Below are 20382 nucleotides of genomic sequence, written 5' to 3'. Positions count from 1 at the left end.
TGTTAGGTTCCCCAACCCCTGATAACAAGCCACACCCTAGGTCACATGCTCCAGTATAAACAAGTAAAAACAGGTGTGGTCTTTTTTCAATTGTACACTGCCAGCGGCTACCCCAATTCACCCTCAGATCATGTCTGTCTCCTCCTTCTGCCCCCTCCCCTCGATGACTCTACACATCCTCTTTGGGACCTGAACACCCCCACCCTCATCTAAGCAGGTCTTCAGTGTGTGCCCATGTCAGGACTTTCACTCACTCTCTACGGGGATAAGGGTTCCCCTTGAAGGATGTAGTCCATTGAGGTGGGGAGGTCAAGGCAGAGGGAACCTGAAGGAACTAGTCACGTTATAGCCACAATCGACACACAGAGAGCATAGAATAGAGTACTTGGCTCCCTTTTGCCACTCTTGGTTTCTTTGGTTTTTGCTGTTTGTTTGTTTTTTAGACGGCCTCACTATGTGTCGTAGGCTGACCTGGAACTCGTGGAGATCTGTCTACCTCCCTCCTAAGTGCTGCCAGTTAGAAGTCATCACAGTAATCATGGAAAGAAATGATGAGTGGGGATTGTACCCTGACCAAGGGAGTAATGACAATGACAGAAAACAAGATGTCCGGTTACTGGTTTAGCTTGAAGATGAACCTAACAGATGAACAGGACAAGAATATGTGAAGATGACAGGAATCTAGGTCGATACTAGGGGTTTCCACACAGCAGATGGAGTTGCTGTCCACAGAGATAAGAAGTCCTGGTTTCACAGGAGGTATGCATTCAGCATCACAGCGGGGGTCAAGCAGGCAGCAGGTGCAATTGGATGCATGAGCCTGGAGGTCTTCAGGCTGTGGGTGAATCTGGGAGTCAGATCAGTTGTTTTTCTCAAAAAATACCTAGCACGAGCAACTTAAAAAGGGTGATTTCAGCCCACGGGTCAGGGTGGAGAACTCAGGGTGACAAGGGCATGAGGCTGTGATAGCATGGCACCCTCAGGAAGGAGAGGGAGATGCTGGTGCTCAGCTAGCTTTGTTTCTTACTCAGTTCAGGACCCCAGCCCATGGGATGGTTCCAGTCACCACAGAGGTGTTATCTACTTCGGTTACAATCAAGAAACTCCTTTATAGGCATACCAGAGGCATGGTGATTCTAGATCCTGATGTTCATAGTAAATAATTTTTAACATTATTTTGTGTGTATATATTTAATGTAACAGATTGCAAAACAGTATGTGTGTGGGTACTTGTGTGCCGTGGCCGGTGTGTGTGAAAGTCAGAGGACAACTTGTAGGAGTCAGTTTTTCTTACACTATGTGGGTCTCAGGAATCAAACCTGTGCTGTCAGGTTTGTTGGAAAGTCTTTTCTTGCTGAGTCAGCTTCCTGCCCTCACAAATGAAAGTATTTAAAAAACAATTGTGAAAGGTGTTTAAAGTGTTATGAGCATCTGGAAAAGTGAAGAATTTCATGCATATGAATGACACCCAGGATTTGCATGTTGCACTGGAGACAGAGATGGGCACTGATGGCACATGGACTCTAATGACAGGGCTTCCAATTCTAGCATGCCTGGCAATGACTTCAAGTCCAGGATCTCAATCAAGTTGGAAATCAACATTAACGATTGCAGGAGTCATCAGTGAAAGATGGGTTAGGAAACAGTCTGGAGGCAGGCAGAATTTCAAGGTGAAGCAACTTGTAGACCAGAGGGATGCTCAGCAGAGAGGATGGAGAGGAGACGCAGATGGGAGGGGCCAGGGAATGGGTGTATACAAAGGGAAGAAAGGTCAGTGGGTGGGACACACCAGCAGGAAAACTGTGAACTGGACATTGGGACACAGGTCACAAGTTTTAGCCACAAGAGGTGACAAATTCATACTGACATGAGTTTAAAACATTGAAGTTCAAAGTAGTACAACTCTTTCTATTGCTTGTAATACAAAAGAGAAAGGCCGGGCAGTTGATAGGAAGTAGAGTCAAATGCAAACCAAAACCACTTTGAGATTCCATCTTAGACCTCTCAGAATGGCTAAGATCAGTAACACAAGTGACAGCTTATGCCGGCGAGGATGTGGAGCAAGGGGAGCCCTCATCCATTGCTGGTGGAAGGCTTCCAGTGATGGGACTGGATTGCATTTGGTTGAGTTGTTGACTGAGAGGGTCCCATGAAGACCTCTGTCCTAGCAGGCTGATGCTAGGACAGAGGGTTGCTTTCTGAAATCTACAGAGGGGGTTTGGGGCAGGAAAATTGCCAAGGATAACTTCCACACAGCTATTTGAATGTAGAGAGGTCAAGCTGGTGCCTGTATGGAGCCTTCACCCCTATATTGTAGTCTCTTTGGGTGAGAAGGTACCATGCAGGCTATGGAAAGAGAAACCTGGGCACCAACCCAGCCACAAAACCCTTGACCAGCCTGCAGGATGAGCTTGGGCAATGGTGGCCCAGACCTTGTGGGAGTAGCCAGCTAATATCTGCTTTAACTTGGAAGCCGAAACCATGAGAGGGAACCCATGCCCCATACTGCCCAGAAGGCCGGGCATCAGAAACTGGATAGTCCAGAGTCCTGGAGTAGAACCAAACACAACTGGCAAAAAGGGAAAGAAAAAAGAAATGATTCCTAAGGTATTCTGCTGTACTCGTAGATCAGGGCCTAATCCAGTCATCATCAGAGAGACTTTTTCAGGCAGCAGATGGGTGCGGATGCAGAGATCCACAGCCAGACATGATGCAAAGAGAGAGTCTAAATTGGACGTGTCTGATTGGGGAACCTCGAAGAGGAGGGGCAGGAAAGATTGTAGGAGTCAGAGGGGATGGAGGACACCAGGAGACCATGACCCACTGAAGCAACTAAGCAGGGCTCACGTGGGCTCCCAGAGCCTGAAGTGGCGAGCACTGGGCTGAATGGGTCTACACCAGGTCCTTGGCGTATGTGTTATGGCTGATAGCCACGTGTTTTGTGGGACTCCTAACGATAGGAGTGGGCATATCTCTGACTCGTTTGTCTGCTCTTGGGACTCTTTTTCCCCTATGGGGTTGCCTTATCCAACCTTGATAATTAGGGCTCTTGTCTTGTGTTACTGTACCTTGCTTTGTCCTGTTTGACTGTTATCTCTTGGTGGCCTGCTCTTTTCTGAAGAAGAAACAGAGTGTGAATCTTGGGGGGAGGGGAGGGTTTGGAGAAGTGGAGGGAGGGGAAACTGTGAGAAAAGAACCTATTTCCAACGAGAAAATAAAGTTGTGTTTATTTTTAAAGAGAGCAGCATGTCTGTATTCTCATAGGACTGTCCCTGACTGCTGTGCTGGGTGCTTCATGTCCTCATTGGAGCACTGGGTGGCAGGAGTCCTCTGCGGCACACTGGTCCACCAAAAGACCATGATTGTACAGATAGGCAGCAGGCAGGGCGCGTCTAGTCCCCACCCTTACAGTAGCACTGTGTGGTACCATGTGCTTCCTGCTGCCTTCCTCCCTTCTCTGTGCACATTCAAGAGCAGAGATCTTGTCGATCCTCAGCACCATAAGAATGCGTGGGAAAGGGAGCCAGTAGCTGATCTGTCCTTTGTGGTCCCAACCACAGGCTGAGAAAACCTGATCTATGGGGACAGCCAGGTATAATTCGAGGTCTTTGTTGAGAAGGGGCTTCCTGGGGCCAGGCAATCTCTGGGGTGGGTAGTGGGCCAGTGGAGTGCCAGAAGATGGCTGTTCCTATGGAGTCACACTTCAGAACTGCATAATATTCCATAATAAACCACTGGGTAATTCACAACTATCCCTTCTACTTCCTAAGTTGTTTTAATTTTATTCTTGAGTTACCAGTTAAGACTACTTCCCAAGAGTAGCAGGTCCAGGTGTGGCCAGACAGTATAGCTAAGGGACACAGTCAAGGTCAGGGAGAAAAGTGTGAATGACAATGGGGCTGTAATGTGGTGGGCTGTGGCCTACGGGTGAGGCACACAGCGCTGGTTCCTAACCTCTCAATTCTGGCTGAGTACGTCGACTCCTGGGAAGGAGAGTGGGAATGGTTTGGTGCAAAGCCTCGAAGATGTTTGACTGAAGTGTGATGGATGATCCCTCTGGGGCATCAGTTAGAGGAAAGACAACGGGGGGGGGGGGCAGGGAGAGAACAAAGGTCTGCAGGGATGGCATCAGAGAAGCAGAGCAGGGCACAGCAGCTTCTGTTCCTAGAAATGCTGCCATGTCCGGTAATACCAGAAGAGACCAGGAGATGGAGTCCACGTGAAGTGGTAACTTTAAAGGCATTTGATTCATTCCTCTGCAGAGTATTGTCCTCTAGAACTTACACATAAGAAGTATAAACATGACTGTAAGGCCACACTACTACATGGTTAGAAAATGTAGCTACCTAGTCTGGGGAGCAAATGTGGTTAGCAAGGAGAGAAGAGGTGCATCTCATACCAGTGTTTCCAGGAAGAGTAGATCTAGCCCCTCCAGATGTGGTCACCTTATGTTCACATTTACAAAGACAGTTTCTGACACAAATGAACTAGGAGAATCTTGTTCTCTCAACCCATGAGGTACACCTGGAAACACCGGGGAAAGATTTTCTGTGTGAATTTGGCAAAGTTGTCCATACTTCCTGACCATGGCAGTTTGCTCCTTGGTAACCAGACAACTCTTTCCTGCAACTGAAAGAAGGATGCTCAGGGCTAGGGAGGTAGTTCAGCCAGTGAAGTGCCTGCTTTGTCATGATGACAGGAGTTTGATCCCCAGAACCCATCTAAAAAAATGTGGGCATGGTGGTGTGCACTTGAAATCTTAGTGTTGAAGGTATGGAAACAGGCAGATCTGGGGCTTATTCGCCAGCAATCCTAGCATACTTGGTGAGTTCCAGGTCAGTAAGAGACTGTCTCAAAAACCAAGGTAGACAACTCCGAGGAACAACACCCAAGACTGACCTCCACATGCACACTAAGACTTATGAGCATAATTCATGCAAACACACACACACACACACACACACACACACACACACACACACACACACACAGAGTGGGCATTGGAAATCAGGGCAGCATTCACCAGTCATGGTAGCTTCCTGAGTGTGGTGTGGTACAAGACACAGTACCGTTCAAAACTTAATACTTTAAGAAACGAGTGGTTACTGGAGCGATGGTGGTACATGCCTTTAGTTCCAGCACTTGGGAGGCAGAGGCAGGGGGAAATCTCTGTGAATTCAAGACCAGCCTGGTCTACAGAGTGAATTCCAGGACAGCCAAGGATACACAGAGAAACCCCATCTGGAAAAACAAAATGCAAGGGAAAACAAAGAAAAAGAAAAGAAACAAGTGGCAGGCTGGGCATAGTGGCATATACCTTCAATCCCACCATTAAAGAGGCAGAGGCAAGAAGATCTCCAGATTTGAGGCCAGCCTGGGCTAGAGAGTTCCAAGACAGCCAGGGATACACATAGAGACCCTGCAAGAAAGAAAGAAAGAGAAAGAGGACAATTGACAAAACAAAACATTGATTTTCACTATGGTCTTCCAAACAAGAAGAATCTCACCGGTGAGTTTACTTGGTCCCTCTGGGCCTTCCAGCTCATATGAGAAAACATTGTCCCATCTAAAAATCAGGTTCCAGTCAAAAGCTCCCCTGACAAGAGGTGCCGCTGTGTAATCCAGTGTTACGTCATCAATGCCATCAATCAAAGGGTGCACTACCAGGGCTCCAGCCAGACTCTATTCATCTCACAGTGGCTATCCAAGAACACCAGGATGTCACCTATAAATGCAAGAGCAGACTAAAGTTGGTCCTTGTCTTCCTTAGGGTACTGTTGCTGAGATGAAATACCATGACTAAAAACAACTTGGAGAGGACAGGGCTTATTTGGTTTACACTTCCACATCACAGTCCATCCACATCACAGTCCATCATTGAAGGAAGTCAGGACAGGAACCTAGACACAGGAGTGCTGCTTACTGGCTTGTTTCTCATGGCTTGTTCAGCCTGCTCTCTTTTAGAACCCATGACCACCAACCTAGAGGCCATGCCATTTACAACAGGCTGAGCTCTCCCACATCAACCACTAAGAAAATGTTCTACAGGCTTGCTTACAGCCCTTAAGGAGGTATTTTCTCAATTGAGCCTCCCTCAATTGTTTCAAGTTGGCATAAAACTAGTGATCATAGTTCCCTAGAGGAAAGATACTCAGTCCAAATGCAAGCTGGCTGCAATGAGTGTTCATTGACTATTTACCATGTGCTTGGTTCCTCAGTTGCATTGAGGGAAATTAGAAATGCATGTTTTATTGTGTCCAAAAAGGTGAGACCCCATGTACTGTCAGTGTTGTTAGGGGGTTGGACAGCTATAGGTTACAGAATGGCTTGAAGAAAACTCTAGTGGAGTAGAAAACTAAGAAGAACTTTCATTGTCAAAGATCATTTCGGGAGACTTGAGAGATGGCGCAGTCATTAAAGTGCTTGCCTTACAATCATGAGACCCTAATTTCAATCCTTATTACCCACATTAAGGAAAAAATCAAACCAGAACTGTCTGACCTTGGTGACTTGTTCTTACAATCCTAGCACTGGGGAGTTGAAAATAGGTAAATCCCTGAATTATACTAGCCAGCCTAGCTTACTTGATGAGTTCCAGAGAAGTGAGAAAACATGCCTCAAACAAAACAACAGTGATGGAGCCTGAGAAACGATGCCTAAATTTGACCTCTAATTCTCTGTTTCAAGACACAAGAACCTGGAAATCTCAGAAGATGCCATCTGGACGCCAGTCCACACCTATAACAGGAGCGTAGGGAGATACAGGAGTTTGCTATTTCTAGATACTCATTCCCATTATCCTAACTTTTGCTTTTTATGGCTTTAGGTACCTGGGATCAAGTGATGTCTGTCATATCTTCCTTGCAAAGACAGTCTATGCACCCTCATACTATGAGCCACATGAACACTTAGTGACTGCACAACAAAGGTGACTAACACGCCAGTTCATGGCCCAGAAGAATATTCATATCTGAAGCACGGGAGGCACTGATCATCCTTGATCTAATGAGACCCTCTCTCTTTTTGTTTCTTATTAATTTAATCCTTTCACAAAAAAGTTCCAACTGATAGTCCAATTTTTCTCTCAAATCATCTGGAAAAAATATTTGATGCAAATTTAAACTGCAACTATAGAAATTCAAACATTGTCATCATGACCAATTTATAAAAAAACACGATTGTACAGATTTTAATGTGGCCCTGGTTAGCCTCAAATCCACAAGTGGTTCATAATCAAACTGCATAATTTTTTGTGCTTCTAGTGACATATCTCTGCTTTAATACATCATTATTAAAATTTAGTAGAAAAAGCATAGGTTATAAAGTTTTTTATATAACCTGGTTTTACTACTAAGTACACAAGTTGTACTGTGATTAATTTTGTTTCTAATTTTGTAGTGGCTTGAAGGTGAATTATCAAATCAAACAAGTATAAGAGCTACCTGCATCCATTCCCTCAAGCTAAGTAACTCCATTGACACTATCTGTGGGCATGTTAAGGAAAGACAGGTTTCAGTTCAAAATTTGTTACACAATTCATGATAAAGCTATTGTGAATTAAAGTGAGGAATATATTGATCCTGAGTTCTATTGGAACACAACACCCCGTGCTCTGTGTTTGAAGCTCTATGAGAATCTAAAGCTAATGTTAAGGAATGGTAGGGATGACTGGTTTGCAGCACACGGGGTCTTGGCCATCAGTAGTGACTCTCTTGGTCTTTTATAAAGGGGACTAAAATGCAAGATGTATAAATATAAACAGGTCAATAGAGATCATGGACTGAGTGTGCATGTCCACTAGCTCCAAATGCATAGCTCAAAACCACCAATGTGATAGCACCTAGGACTAGGCACTTGGGAAGTATTAGATCATCAGGATGGAGTCCCCATGAATGGAGCTTAGAGGAAGAGGCCCAAGAGCTCACTTGATCCAAAGAAGGTAGAGCAAAAGGGCATCAGCCTAAAAAACGGAAAGAATGCTGTTATCGACAGCCTGGTCTTGCTGGCACCCTGGTCTCAGATCAGTGTTTGTTGCTCAAACCACCTTGTCAACCTGACAGGAGACCAACATGTCTCTAGACTCTGGGTGCTGTGCTGAAAGGCTGGCAGACATGGCCATTCCTGGAACGTTGTGCCCACTGTGGGATTTGTGAGCTTCTCAGTAAGAAAGCAGAACTCCTCTGGCCAGCACTTACACCTGCACCCTGTACCCAGAAAGCTGCATACATCTCAGCTCTACTGAGCAGATAAGGTAGTATGAGGGAAGAAAGAAGCACCCACCCACTGTACAAGACTCAGCAGCTGCTGATTCCTATGGAAATGCTATGTTATAGGCACCTGGCCAAACAATGTAACTTCCAAGCACAGTAACCTTAGCTTGGGTCACACCTGTAGTAACATAATGTCACTCCCACAGGATGACCCTCCTGGAATGTCTTTTCTTCTCAACATACCTTTTTCCTTTCAAGTTCATCATAGACTAGCTTCCTAGTGGGTTGGGTGACTTTGCAGGCCTGAAATCTACCCAACATTGACATCATTATCTGGGTACTCTTGGCTTGCCTAAAGTTGATACTCAATTGTGAACAGACAACCAATTTCAAAGTCTAAGCATAGGTAACTAGACTTTTGTTCTAGTATTTTTATTCTATCTTAAAAAGTAATCATAGAGGAATTATTATTTGTAGTTGATTCGTGTTTTTTCCTGTGAAGTAACTAAATTAGATCATCTCCCTATGTTACACCCTAACTTGCTTTCCATGTCTACCCATTCATTACTTACTTACTTTTGAACAGTGTGGCTGTTCAAAATGTTCTCATACAGCTCAGATTGGCCTTTAACTTTCTTTATAGTCAAGGATAATCTTGATCTCCTGATCCTCTGCTTCTGCTCCCTGGTGCTGGCATTGGAGCTGTGCACCATCACTCTCAGTTCATGCAGGGTTGTGGATTGAATCCAAGGGTTTATGCATGCTAGGCAAACACTCCACCAACTGAACTACATAGTCATAGCTCCCTATATTCTTGGGAGAAAATTCCCAAAATGCCTTTCCTGAGTAGTCCCTTTTACATAACTTTAAATAAAAAAGCTTTCTGCCTTTCCCTGAATCCATGCAACTCTGCACTCATAAAATCACAACTTCATAAAATTCATAACTATGCTATGCTCACCCTGTTTTGTCTCATCTTGGTGCCATTTCTTCCACCTAAAACTTATCTTCTTCCTGGCCATTTGGGCAACCCCAGCCTATCTTTGCATTTTCTACTTAGATGGCACTTCTTTACTACGTGATTGCTAAAGTCAAGGCAAACCCTGTGTGCTGAGCTCATGGACCCATCATGACAGGGGCTGGGCCAATCTTTCCCACCATATACAATGAGTGCATCGGGTGTAGCATCTTCCTCAGCAGCTACCAGAGATATCCTCTGTGTGAAACATGTATATGCCAAGCCATGCACAGTGAAGCATGCTTGTGAACCCAGCACTTTGAAGGCAGAGGCAAGAGTGTCAGGAGTTCAACATGAGACCATTTCCCCAAAATAAAAATATATCCAAAATAGCTCTAGAAAAGAATGCCACCTTCCAAAGAGACAGTCAGTATTTGTCTCGCCAATATCACTCATGTCATCAACCAAAATGATTTCTTCAAGGAAATGATGTAGAGTGAGGTTTATAACACTGGACGCTGTTCTCAGCAAGGTATTAAATTCTTCATTATGAAAGCATATGATGATGCTGGCAGTGGGTAGGTTGAACGAATAGTGTTTCTTATGACATCCACAAGAAAAATAGGGAGAGAATTAGTCATCCAAAAGCTTCAGGTGTTCTGGGGCCTTCTTCAAATGCTGATTTTTACTTTTGCTTTCTTTGCTTTAGTAAATATTAGGTCAGTACAATGATAGTACATTAAAAAATAAAAATTAACAAGCAAAATGTCCTTAAATTTTAAAAAATTATTCCATGTACATGTTGTCTGCATCTATGTACGCATACACATGTACATACAAGTGCCTGTGGAGGCCAGAGGAGGGCATTAGATACCCCAGAACTGGAGTTAGAGGCAGTGGTGAGCTGCCTGACATGGGTGCCGGGAACCAAACTGGTCCTCTTTTAACTACCAGACCAACTCTCCAGTCTGTTCTTACATTCTTTATTTTTAACCTTATTTATTTTGTTTTGTGTGGGGCTAAGGGGATCTGTGTGCATGCCATGGTGGGCACTTGAGGTGATGACGTAACTTCCAGGAGCACGTTTCCTTCTTCCACCACGTGGGGATCCACCTCAGCGTGAGAGGCCACCTTGCTGGCCCCATTTTAAATTCTTACACTCTTTTCACACTTTGGAATTATTTCCCCCTTCTTCTTCTTCTTCTTCTTCTTCTTCTTCTTCTTCTTCTTCTTCTTCTTCTTCTTCTTCTTCTTCTTCCTCCTCCTCCTCCTCCTCCTCCTCCTCCTCCTCCTCCTCCTCCTCCTCCTTCTTCTTTTTAATTTATTTTTCAGTTTAAATTTAGATAAGAAACAAGGTTGCTTCACAAGTCAGGTCCAGGTCTCTCTCCCTCTCCCTCCCCTCCTCCCGTGCTCTCCCCCCAACCCCCCCATTATCCGCTCATTTCCCCAGGGAGGGTGAGGCCCTCCATGGGGGTGTCCATAGTCTGTCATTTCATACAGGGCAGGGCCTAGACCCTCCCCCAAGAGTTCAGGGTGAGAGTGCACCTCACATTGTTGCATGGGAGTCCAAAGTCTGCGTGTATACTTGGGATGGGTACTGATCTACTGCCCAAGGCTCAATAGATTACCTAGGCCTCCTCACTGACACCCACATTCAGGGGGTCTTGATCAGTTTCATGCTGGATTCCCAGGCTGATGCTTGGGATTCAAGAGTTAACCTTTGTCAGGTCAGCTGTTTCTGGGGGTTAAACCAGCCCAGTCTTAATCCCTTTGGTCATCAGTCCTCCCTCTCTGTCACTGGCTTTCTTGAGTTCAGCTCAGTACTTAACCGAGGGAGTCTGCCTCTTCTTCCATCAGCCACTGAATGAAGTTTCTGTTTCCCAGACTCTCTGGCCATGGGATTGTAGGCTGGCACTCCCCAGATCTATGTCTAAAATCCATATATGAGAGAGTACATGCCATGTTTCTCTTTTTGTGACTGGGTTACCTCACTCAGGATGGTTTCTTCTAGTGTCATCCATTTGCCTGCAAATCTCAGGATCCCATTGTTTTTTTCTGCTGAATAGTACTCCATTGTGTAAATGCACCACATTTTCTCTATCCACTCTTCGGTTGAGGGACATCTAGGTTCCCTCTCTACCAACAGCCAAAAGAGGGGTGAAATTCCACACATAATTCCACCAACAACAACCATTGCAAATCGAAGAAGGATGAGCAATCAATGGTCATTAATATCCCTCAACATTAATGGCCTTAACTCACCCATAAAAAGACACAGGCTAGCAGAATGGATTCGAAGACAGAACCCTTCCTTCTGCTGCATACAAGACACACACCTCACCCTCAAAGACAGACATTACCTGAGAGTTAAAGGTTGGAAAAATTTTTTTCAATCAAATGGACCCAAGAAACAAGCAGGGGTAGCTAGCAATCCTAATATCTAACAAACTAGACTTTAAAATAAAATCAATCAAAAGAGATGAAGGAGGTCATTACATACTCATCACAGGTGAAATCCACCAAGATGAAGTGTCTATCCTGAACATCTATGCCCCAAATACAAAGGCATCCACATTTGTAAAAGAAACATTATTAGAATTTAAATCACATCTAAAGCCCCACACAGTTATAGTTGGAGATTTCAACACACCACTCTCACCACTAGACAGGAATACCAGACAGAAACTCAACAAAGAAGCAAAGGATCTAATAGAAGTAATGACCCAACTGGGATTAACAGACATCTATAGAACATTTCATCCACATAAAAAAGAATATACCTTCTTCTCACCACCACATGGAACCTTCTCAAAAATCGACCACATACTTGGCAACATATCAAACCTCAGCAGCTACAAAAAAAATTGGAATAACTCCATGCATCTTATCAGACCACCATGCGTTAAAATTAGAATTCAACAACAACACAAATTGCAGAAAACCTACAAACTCATGGAAATTATTTCCCCTTTATAATTGCTTCTTTTAAAAAAAGTATATTTATTTATTATGTATACATCCTCCCTCCTGCATGTATCCCCCTGCATGTATCCCTGCAGGCTACAAGATCTCATTACAGATCTGGGAATTGAACTCAGGACCTCTGGAAGAGCAGCCAGTGCTCTTAACCTCTGAGCCATCTCTCCAGTCCCTGTAATTGCTCTTTCTTGACATTCCATTTTGATAATCTTAGGTCTACCTTAAAGATAATATAAAACAGATTATATCCATATATTGGTGTCTTTTCTAAAAGTGGTGGTCTAAATTTATGGAAAGATAACTTCAAAGTAAATTCACAGTACTGCGTTCTTTGCTTTGGGAGTTTTATTATTATATTTGTGACACCCACTGTGGCCAAGCATTGTAGTGCAATTGGTGAACTACACGTCCTCCAAGTACTGGAAAATGGTCATATTATTTTTGTGTTCACACAAGTGAAAAAATAAAGATGAGATCTAGTATTTTATTGTTTGAAACTAACCTCAGCAAAGTAGAAGGGAGTATATTGTAAGGTGACCCAAGGACCTCCCAAGACGTATTTATAGGAAGACAGCTGGACTCTCAAGGAAATAATGGGACCAGAAGGCTGAGGGCCATCTGGAATGTTCTCCATCACTCTAGCAATAGTGATTGAGGTGATAACTAACAACATATCCAGCCTACCTCAAAGGTTAAGATTTAGTGAGTTCACAGGTAGTGAACTCAGATCAGAGCAGTGCCTGGCGGATAGTAACTTCTACACAAGGCTCAGCCTGTCACCTGTGACCTGGCTTGTTTCTGCTAACTTAATGCCACTGAGTGGGAAATATGCTGGATATCAGCCTGTCTTTGGGGTTTCTGTTTTTTAGACATATCTAACTGTGTAGCCTTGGCTGGCCTGGAACTTTCTATGTTGATCAGGCTGCCCTTGAACTTGCAGAGATCGGCCTGCCACTGCTTCCTGAGTGCTAAGATTAAAGGTGTATAAAAATCACACCAGCGTTCAATGATAATTCAGAAGCACTTTCTTTTTCCCATCACCAAAAGTTCACTGATTCATATTGGCTCAGTGGCCACTCTGAAGTAACTAACTAGGGCCAGGCAAGTGAGGTCAAGAGAATAAACCAGCATTCCCCCTGCAATCATGTGAAGGGAGAACTGTTTTCTGGACAATTCCAGGGCAGAAGGAGCTGGGCAGATGAGCCCATAGGACTTTCAGTGCGTGTGCCTGCAGGGTAGACATGGATGCATACGTGAGAACTGGGGGTGGGAGAATCAGAAGTTAGAAAACTTCTGAGTTCAGGGCAAGTCAGGAATTCACAAGACCCTATCTCTTAAAAAAAAAAAAGCAACACTGACTAATAGACCATTTTTCAAAAGAAAACAAGCAGTCAATAGGTCTATGAAAAAATAGTCAATAAAATATCCAATGCCACTAATCATCAGGGAAATGCAAATTAACACTCTGGTGAGATTGATGAGATCCCAACTCACATGTGTTAAAATGGTCATCAAAATAATGAGAATGTGGAGGAAGCCTAGCACAGCCCTGGAGGAGGATGTAACCCAACAACTCTGCACTTAGATATACACGCAGGTGTAAGCCCATCCTACATAAGAGATGTCTTCCTCTCATACTGTTGAAGTATTATTCCTAGTAGTGAGGATATGAAATCAACCAAAGTGCCCATCAGTGGATGAATGAATAAAGTATATGCACAAAATGGAATGCTATTTAACCTTAAAAAATCAGGGCCTGGTGAGATGGTTCATTGATTAAAGGGACATGATCTGAATTGATTCCTGGGCTCCACATAGTAAAAGAAGAGAATCTCTGACCTCCACACTAACTTGTGTTATGTGCATATGCATACCTGCACACACATAATAAATAAATACACATTTTTAAGATAGGATCTTCAGTTATTCACCACAATATAGACAGACCTAGAGGAGATGGAGTGAAAATAACACAGGAGGGAGAATTAGTCTTCCCCAGAGATAAACACCCCAAATGGTTATCCAACCCCATGTGGTCAGTCATATGTATATGATGAACCTACTTAGCATGTTAGCATGTGTATTTACATATAAGCACACATATACATATTTACATATATATATATATGTGACCATGTATATGACTGAACACTTGGGGGTTGGATAAACCATTTGGGGTGCATATCTCTGGGGAAGACTAATTCACCCTCTCTCTGTAGTTGTTAGTTCCCTCTAGCTCTTATTTAGGGATAGGTTTAGTTTTGATTTCCCCATCCATGTTGACATGCCCCTGGTATTGTCATTGTTCAGGTCTTGTTTAAGCAACCATATTTCAACTTTGTTTTTCCTAACAAATAATTATGTGATGGACGAAAGGAACCAAGGCAGATACACTCTTTTAGGTAAGATTTGGGGGAAAATAATAGCATGGAGAGAACTTCACAATTAAATTTTTTTTTTTTGGTTTTTCAGGACAGGGTTTCTCTATATTGTTTTGGAGGCTGTCCTGGAGCTCACTCTGTAGACCTGGCTGCCTCCTGAGTGCTGAGATTAAAGGCAGGCACCACCAACACCAGGCTGGAATTAAAATATTGATCTTAGCGGTATCTAAGTCTTAACTTGATTTAAAGATTGTCTTTCAAATTAAATTAATACCATGTCTATTGTTTAAGGGAAATTAAATGAACTCCCTTTCTTTTTATTTTGTATGAGGGAAGGGAGACATGTAGCTGAACATAGCCTCAAACTTCTGATCTCTTGCCTCCACCTCTCAACACTGAGGTTACAGGTATTCACTACCATTCTTGGTTTCTGTGGTGCTGGGAGCAAACCCTGGGCCTTGCTTGTGTCAGGCAAACACTCCAACTGAGCTACACCCACAGCCCATTTGGTTTCCTTTAGTATGAGTCAGTTACACTGTGGCATTATGTGCAACACTCCCTCTCTTGAGGGTGCCCACTCATGAATGGTGTTCATGGCTTCAAATGCTCGTGTTGCACACACATCATACAATACAGCAATATGGTTCCAATTCCTGAACTGTGGCATTACTAGACAGTGTATGCTTTCCTTAGCTTGTAATTTTTTTCTTTTAACTAAATGATACTTAAAAGGCATCAACAAACATGATACTGAACAGATGAACCTCAAGAACATTGTGCTAAATGAAATAAGTTAGTTCTCAAAAAAAACAAGTTCTGTATGCTTTTACTGTTTTGAGGTCTCTGGGGTGGTCAAATTCATAGATGGTTTAAGTAGATTGGGGGAAATCTACTTAAAGGAGGGGTGCAAATTTTCAGTTCAGGCTGTGCTATGGCTACTTACCACTGTGGCTATGCTTAATGTTGCTGAATGGTCTACTAGAAAATTTTTAACATAGCAATTCTATATGCATTTTACCATAATTAACATAAACGCAGATAATTGAAGGCTTGATGAAAATGAGTCAGAATATGAAGAAAAAGATAGGTAGATATCCAGAGCATTTCTATTGGGAATTAATGCTTTGGCCAGAAGCCCTCACTGGCGCCTGAGTAAAACCCTCGAGGGATTTATTTATTCTTCAAAAACCTCTAGAACATATTCTGCCAGGGGGGGAAGGTGCTTTCCACACCATAAACATTAGAATATTGACATTGTCTGACTTAAAGCCCCCCAAACAGGAATTTATACTACAAGATTTCTAATTGCTACAATTAAAGTCTAGTTACAACATACATTTTATCCCTGGAATCTGGCACCTCTCTTTGGATGGCCAGTCTTCTACTCATAACAACATTAAATCCATATTGTGCAAATCCTTTGTAAAATTCTGTGTCTGAAAAATCAGTCTTATCTGCAAGAAAAGGTACTTGAGTCATGTAAGTAAAAGCTCTCTGCTGTCACACTGAAGCAAGTAATGAACACAACACTACCCTGAATTTTCCAAAGCAATCATTTTCTTGAACTCTAAACTACCCCCAGAAGACAAAGTTAAAGGTGAAAACCCAAAGCATTTAAAGAAACCAAAGCTGGCATCTTAGTAAAGTGTTCAATTTTTGTCCTTTTTTATGCAGTCCAGGGAATGCTTTCCTTATCTCCCCTGCTCTCTCTCTCCCTCACTCCCCTCTCCCTCTCTCTCCCTCTTTCTCTCCCTCTCTCTCTTTCTCTCTCTCCCTCTCCCTCTCTCTCTTTCCCTCTCTGTCTCTCTCTCTGTCTCTGTCTCTCCCCCTCTCCCTCCCCCTCTCCCTCTCTCTCTCCTTCTCTCTCTCTCCCTCTCTGTCTCTCCCCCTCTCCCTCCCCCTCTCCCTCTCCCTCTCCCTCTCCCTCTCCTTCTCTCTCTCTCCCTCTCCCTCTCTGTCTCTCTCCTCTCTCCCTCCCCCCTCTCTCTCACACACACACATGTATGTTCCATAAATGCCACACAGGGGTTATAGAAGCCTTCTGCTGAACCACAAGTAGTCACAGATAAAACATCAACAGCAAACCTCCAAGATAATAAACTCATCCTCCCTAACCCAAGAAAGTGTAGATTAGTGACAAAAAACAAAACACCCCCCCAGATAAAAACACCTTTGCAAAACTTGCCCTGAGACCTTTCACCCCACCATCATTCTAAGGAAGCAAACAGCAGTGTCCCTTTTGCCCCACCTGGTTGGTCCGTGGGGCCAAGCAGAGCCTAACCTTCCACTGGTCAGCAGCAGGCAATGCTCTCCTGGGAGCTATAGGGAGGATGACTTGGGGCACAACGAGGGGAGGAGAGGCAGTACTAGCTGACACTGTGCTCAGTGACAAGAGAAACCAAGAGACTTGAATTCTTTTTTTTCAATATATGTTTTTATTTAAATTAGAAATGTGAATGTTTCACATGTCAGTCCCAGCTGCCTCTCCCACCCCTCCTCCCTTGTCCCTCCACCAGTCCCCCGGCCCCCCCACCCAATCCCCACATCATTCCCCAGGGAGGGTGAGACTCTCCTTGGGGTGATATCTACAGTCTGTCATTTCATCCTAGGCAGAACCTAGGCCCTTCCCCATGTGTCCAGGCTGAGACAGCATCCCTCTATTTGGAATGGGCTCCCAAAGCTCTTTTATAAACCATGGTGAACACTGATCTACTACCCAAGGCCCCAGTGTTTCTGTGGCCTCCTCTCTGGCACTGCACTCATGGGAGACTTGAATTCTTATGTCACCTGTCTACCACAGGATGGTGTGCACATAGTGCTGTAGGCTGGTGGGGCAGGGAGGGGCTTCTGACATGGAGGGTGGCAGAACACACATACTACCCTATTCCTTCTAATAGAGGACAGGAATGACCAATAGGATCATTCTCATATTCTCATATTCTGTACCCAATATTGCAAAAGGAAATCAGCACTAATGCGTCACTAGCTAAGCTCATACATACACACTGTTTATGGTCTGTGGTTCTGAGGTAACTCTGTCCTAGGCCAAATGTTCCTAGAGGAGTACAAGATTGATATCAGTAGCAACTAACTATACCCATTATTTACTTAATCCCAGGCATCCAAAAAATGAGGGACATAAAATAATCAACCACCTTAACCAGAATGGCAAGACAGAGCTCCAAATGACTGACAGCCTTTGTCCCTCCCAACTACATAATCTGTGGGGTAAAGATGTAATGGAATACAGACCTTTAGACTATTAATTCTCTCTCTCTCTCTCTCTCTCTCTCTCTCAGATTGTCTGATTAAAGTGAAGTTTTAAAATTTAGTTTCTGGGCTGGGCGGTGGTATGCACCTTTAATCCCAGCACTTGGGAGGCAGAGGTGGGTAGATCTTTGTGAAGTCAGCCTGGTCTACAGAGTAAGTTCTAGGACAGCTAGAGCTACACCCAGAAAAACCCTGTCTTGAAAAACAAACAAACAAAAAAGATTCAATTTCTGTCTTTTCTCACTGGCTTCTGTGAGTTACAGGCACTACGATCCATTTTTGCTAATACTGTGCTACACTTGAGTGAAAGTCAACTGCTTGAAATCAGGATATAGCGTCTCAATATTTTTAATGTCCAAGATCCAATAGAAAATGTCATACCAAGAACTGGAAAAGTCCCAAATGCAATTTTTTTTTTGTTTTTACGAGACAGGGTTTCTCTGTATTGTTTTGGAGGCTATCGGTCCAGCCCAGCCTCGAACTCACAGAGATCCGCCTGCCTCTGCCTCCCAAGTGCTGGGATTAAAGGCGTGCGCCACCACCGCCCGGCCCCAAATGGAATTTTAAAGGACAATCAACAGACAGTTGGACAATCATTTGGACAAAACTAAAGCAGCTACTACAGCAACATCAGAAGCAGACAGAAAAGGGAGAACTTAGCTAAGGTAGAGAAAGTACAAGAAATAGCTAAAAGTAAATTATAGGAATGATGTTTACAGTACTCCAAGTAGAGTTAGGGTAACTCTAAGTAGTCGTTAAACTATACAGAAGGCAGAGCTTGTGAACTTGAGGTCAGGTCAACTGGATTGGTATGGTATGAACAAAAGAGAGATGATCTAGAAAGAAAAAGATTCTCAGGGACCCATGGCATAACTAAAGAGCCATGTGTTATGGGAGTTACAGGAGGAGAAGAGAGGAAGCAGGGGTTAGAGCACAGTGTGAGAGCAGGGTAGGGATGCTGCAGAGGGTATGGATGCTGCAGAGGGTGGGGATGCTGCAGAGGGTATGGATGCTGCAGAGGGTGGGGATGCTGTAGATGGGTATGGATGCTGCAGAGGGTAGGGATGCTGCAGAGGGCAGGGATGCTGCAGGGGCCATTCTGTGTCTTTCTCTTCCATGGTGCTGCCAGCACTGCTCCAGAGCAGCACAGAGCCCAGAACAGATCAGGCTTGTAAGTCATTAATTATCTCTTTAGTGTTCTCTTCCTATTTGGGGGCTTACTTTGTTAAACCAGGTCATCACTCATGTAAACGTGAAGCACAAATATTACAACAGTGTGTGTTGAGGGGGAGCAAACTCCAAGAGGATATTGACATAGAATATCTACAGATTAAACTGTGCAATACCAGAACTGCTGAGTGACAGCATACAGAGGATGTGGGATGACACTGGTGGATTCAGGCAACAGCTGCATTTGAGGTTGGTAGGTGGGGAAGGACTGGGGTGACATTTCTATTGCATCTGTTGAGATTCATTTCTTTGGGAAACAGAAAGCTGCCTGAAGCCAATATAGCAAACTACATAAAAATGAGAAATTGATTCCAATGCCTGGGGATCGCCTGGGAACTGCACAGAGCTTCCCATCCTGGCAGGAGCGGAGCAGCCCAGATTCCAGGTCTTCGCTTCCACTAATGAGATCAGAAAACCAGCAGATCCAGGGACCAGGAGACCAGGTGGGAAGCTAAGCACCCAAGATTCCTGGTCTTCTTCTCCACCCACGGGACCAGAACTAGGACTAGGAATAGAAGAACTACCAGAGTATTGGACTTGCTAGCACCCACCGAAAGGGAACTCTGGTTCCCTAACCACCAGACCAGTAAGGGGCTCTTTCTGCACCCACTAGAAGAAGAGATGGGAAAGAGACAATACAAAAACATATTCAGCAACAGAAAAACAAATATGACACCACCAGATTCTCAAGACTCCACACCAGCAAGACTCCAACATTCCAATGCAAATGATGCAGAAGAGAATGACCGTAAAAAAAAAAACTGCATGTAAATGATAGAGGCTCTAAAAGAGGATATAGGAAAATCCCTCAAAGAAATGGACAAAAACAAACAAACAAACAAACAATGCAAGAAATGGAAGAAAAAACAAAGCAAATATTGCAAGAAATGGAAGAAAAAACAAAAAATACAAGAAATGGAAGAAAAAGCAAACCAAAAAATGCAAGAAATGGAAGAAAGAGCAAACCAAAACATTCATAAAATGCAACAAATGGAGGAAAGATAAACCGAAAATTGCAAGAAACAATTCAAACAGTAGAAGGGTTAAAAACTGAAATAGAGACAATAAAAAAAAACACAATCTGAAGAAAGCCTGGAAATACAAAAGCAGGACAAATGATCAGGTACTACCAATACAAGCATTACCAACAGAATATAAGACACAACTAAGAAAGAGAACTTCAGACCAATATCCCTCATGAACATTGATGCAAAAATACTCAATAAAATACTGGAAAATCAGATCCAAGAACACATCAAAACAATCATTCACCACGATCAAGTAGGATTCATCCCGGGGATGCAGGGATGGTTCAACATATGAAAATCCATCAACATAATCCACCATATAAACA

At 43.6% G+C, this 20382-nt stretch overlaps 1 protein-coding gene across 1 annotated transcript; it reads right to left on the bottom strand.

Annotated features, from left to right (window-relative positions):
• Nucleotides 1-613: 613 nt before the first annotated feature.
• Galntl5 (polypeptide N-acetylgalactosaminyltransferase like 5) lies at nucleotides 614-16007 on the bottom strand. The gene is given in 7 exon segments (XM_040737073.1): nucleotides 614-847; nucleotides 2433-2569; nucleotides 5508-5666; nucleotides 5669-5727; nucleotides 6973-7093; nucleotides 9612-9778; nucleotides 15865-16007. Coding segments are annotated over 7 exon segments (1020 nt in total).
• Nucleotides 16008-20382: the final 4375 nt, after the last annotated feature.

This window comes from Mesocricetus auratus, unplaced genomic scaffold, assembly GCF_017639785.1.
Source record: "Mesocricetus auratus isolate SY011 unplaced genomic scaffold, BCM_Maur_2.0 Super-Scaffold_100676, whole genome shotgun sequence".
Classification (NCBI taxonomy): Eukaryota; Metazoa; Chordata; class Mammalia; order Rodentia; family Cricetidae; genus Mesocricetus; species Mesocricetus auratus.
Note: the sequence above shows the minus strand (reverse complement) of the source record. Positions and strands in the feature narration are given on the sequence as shown.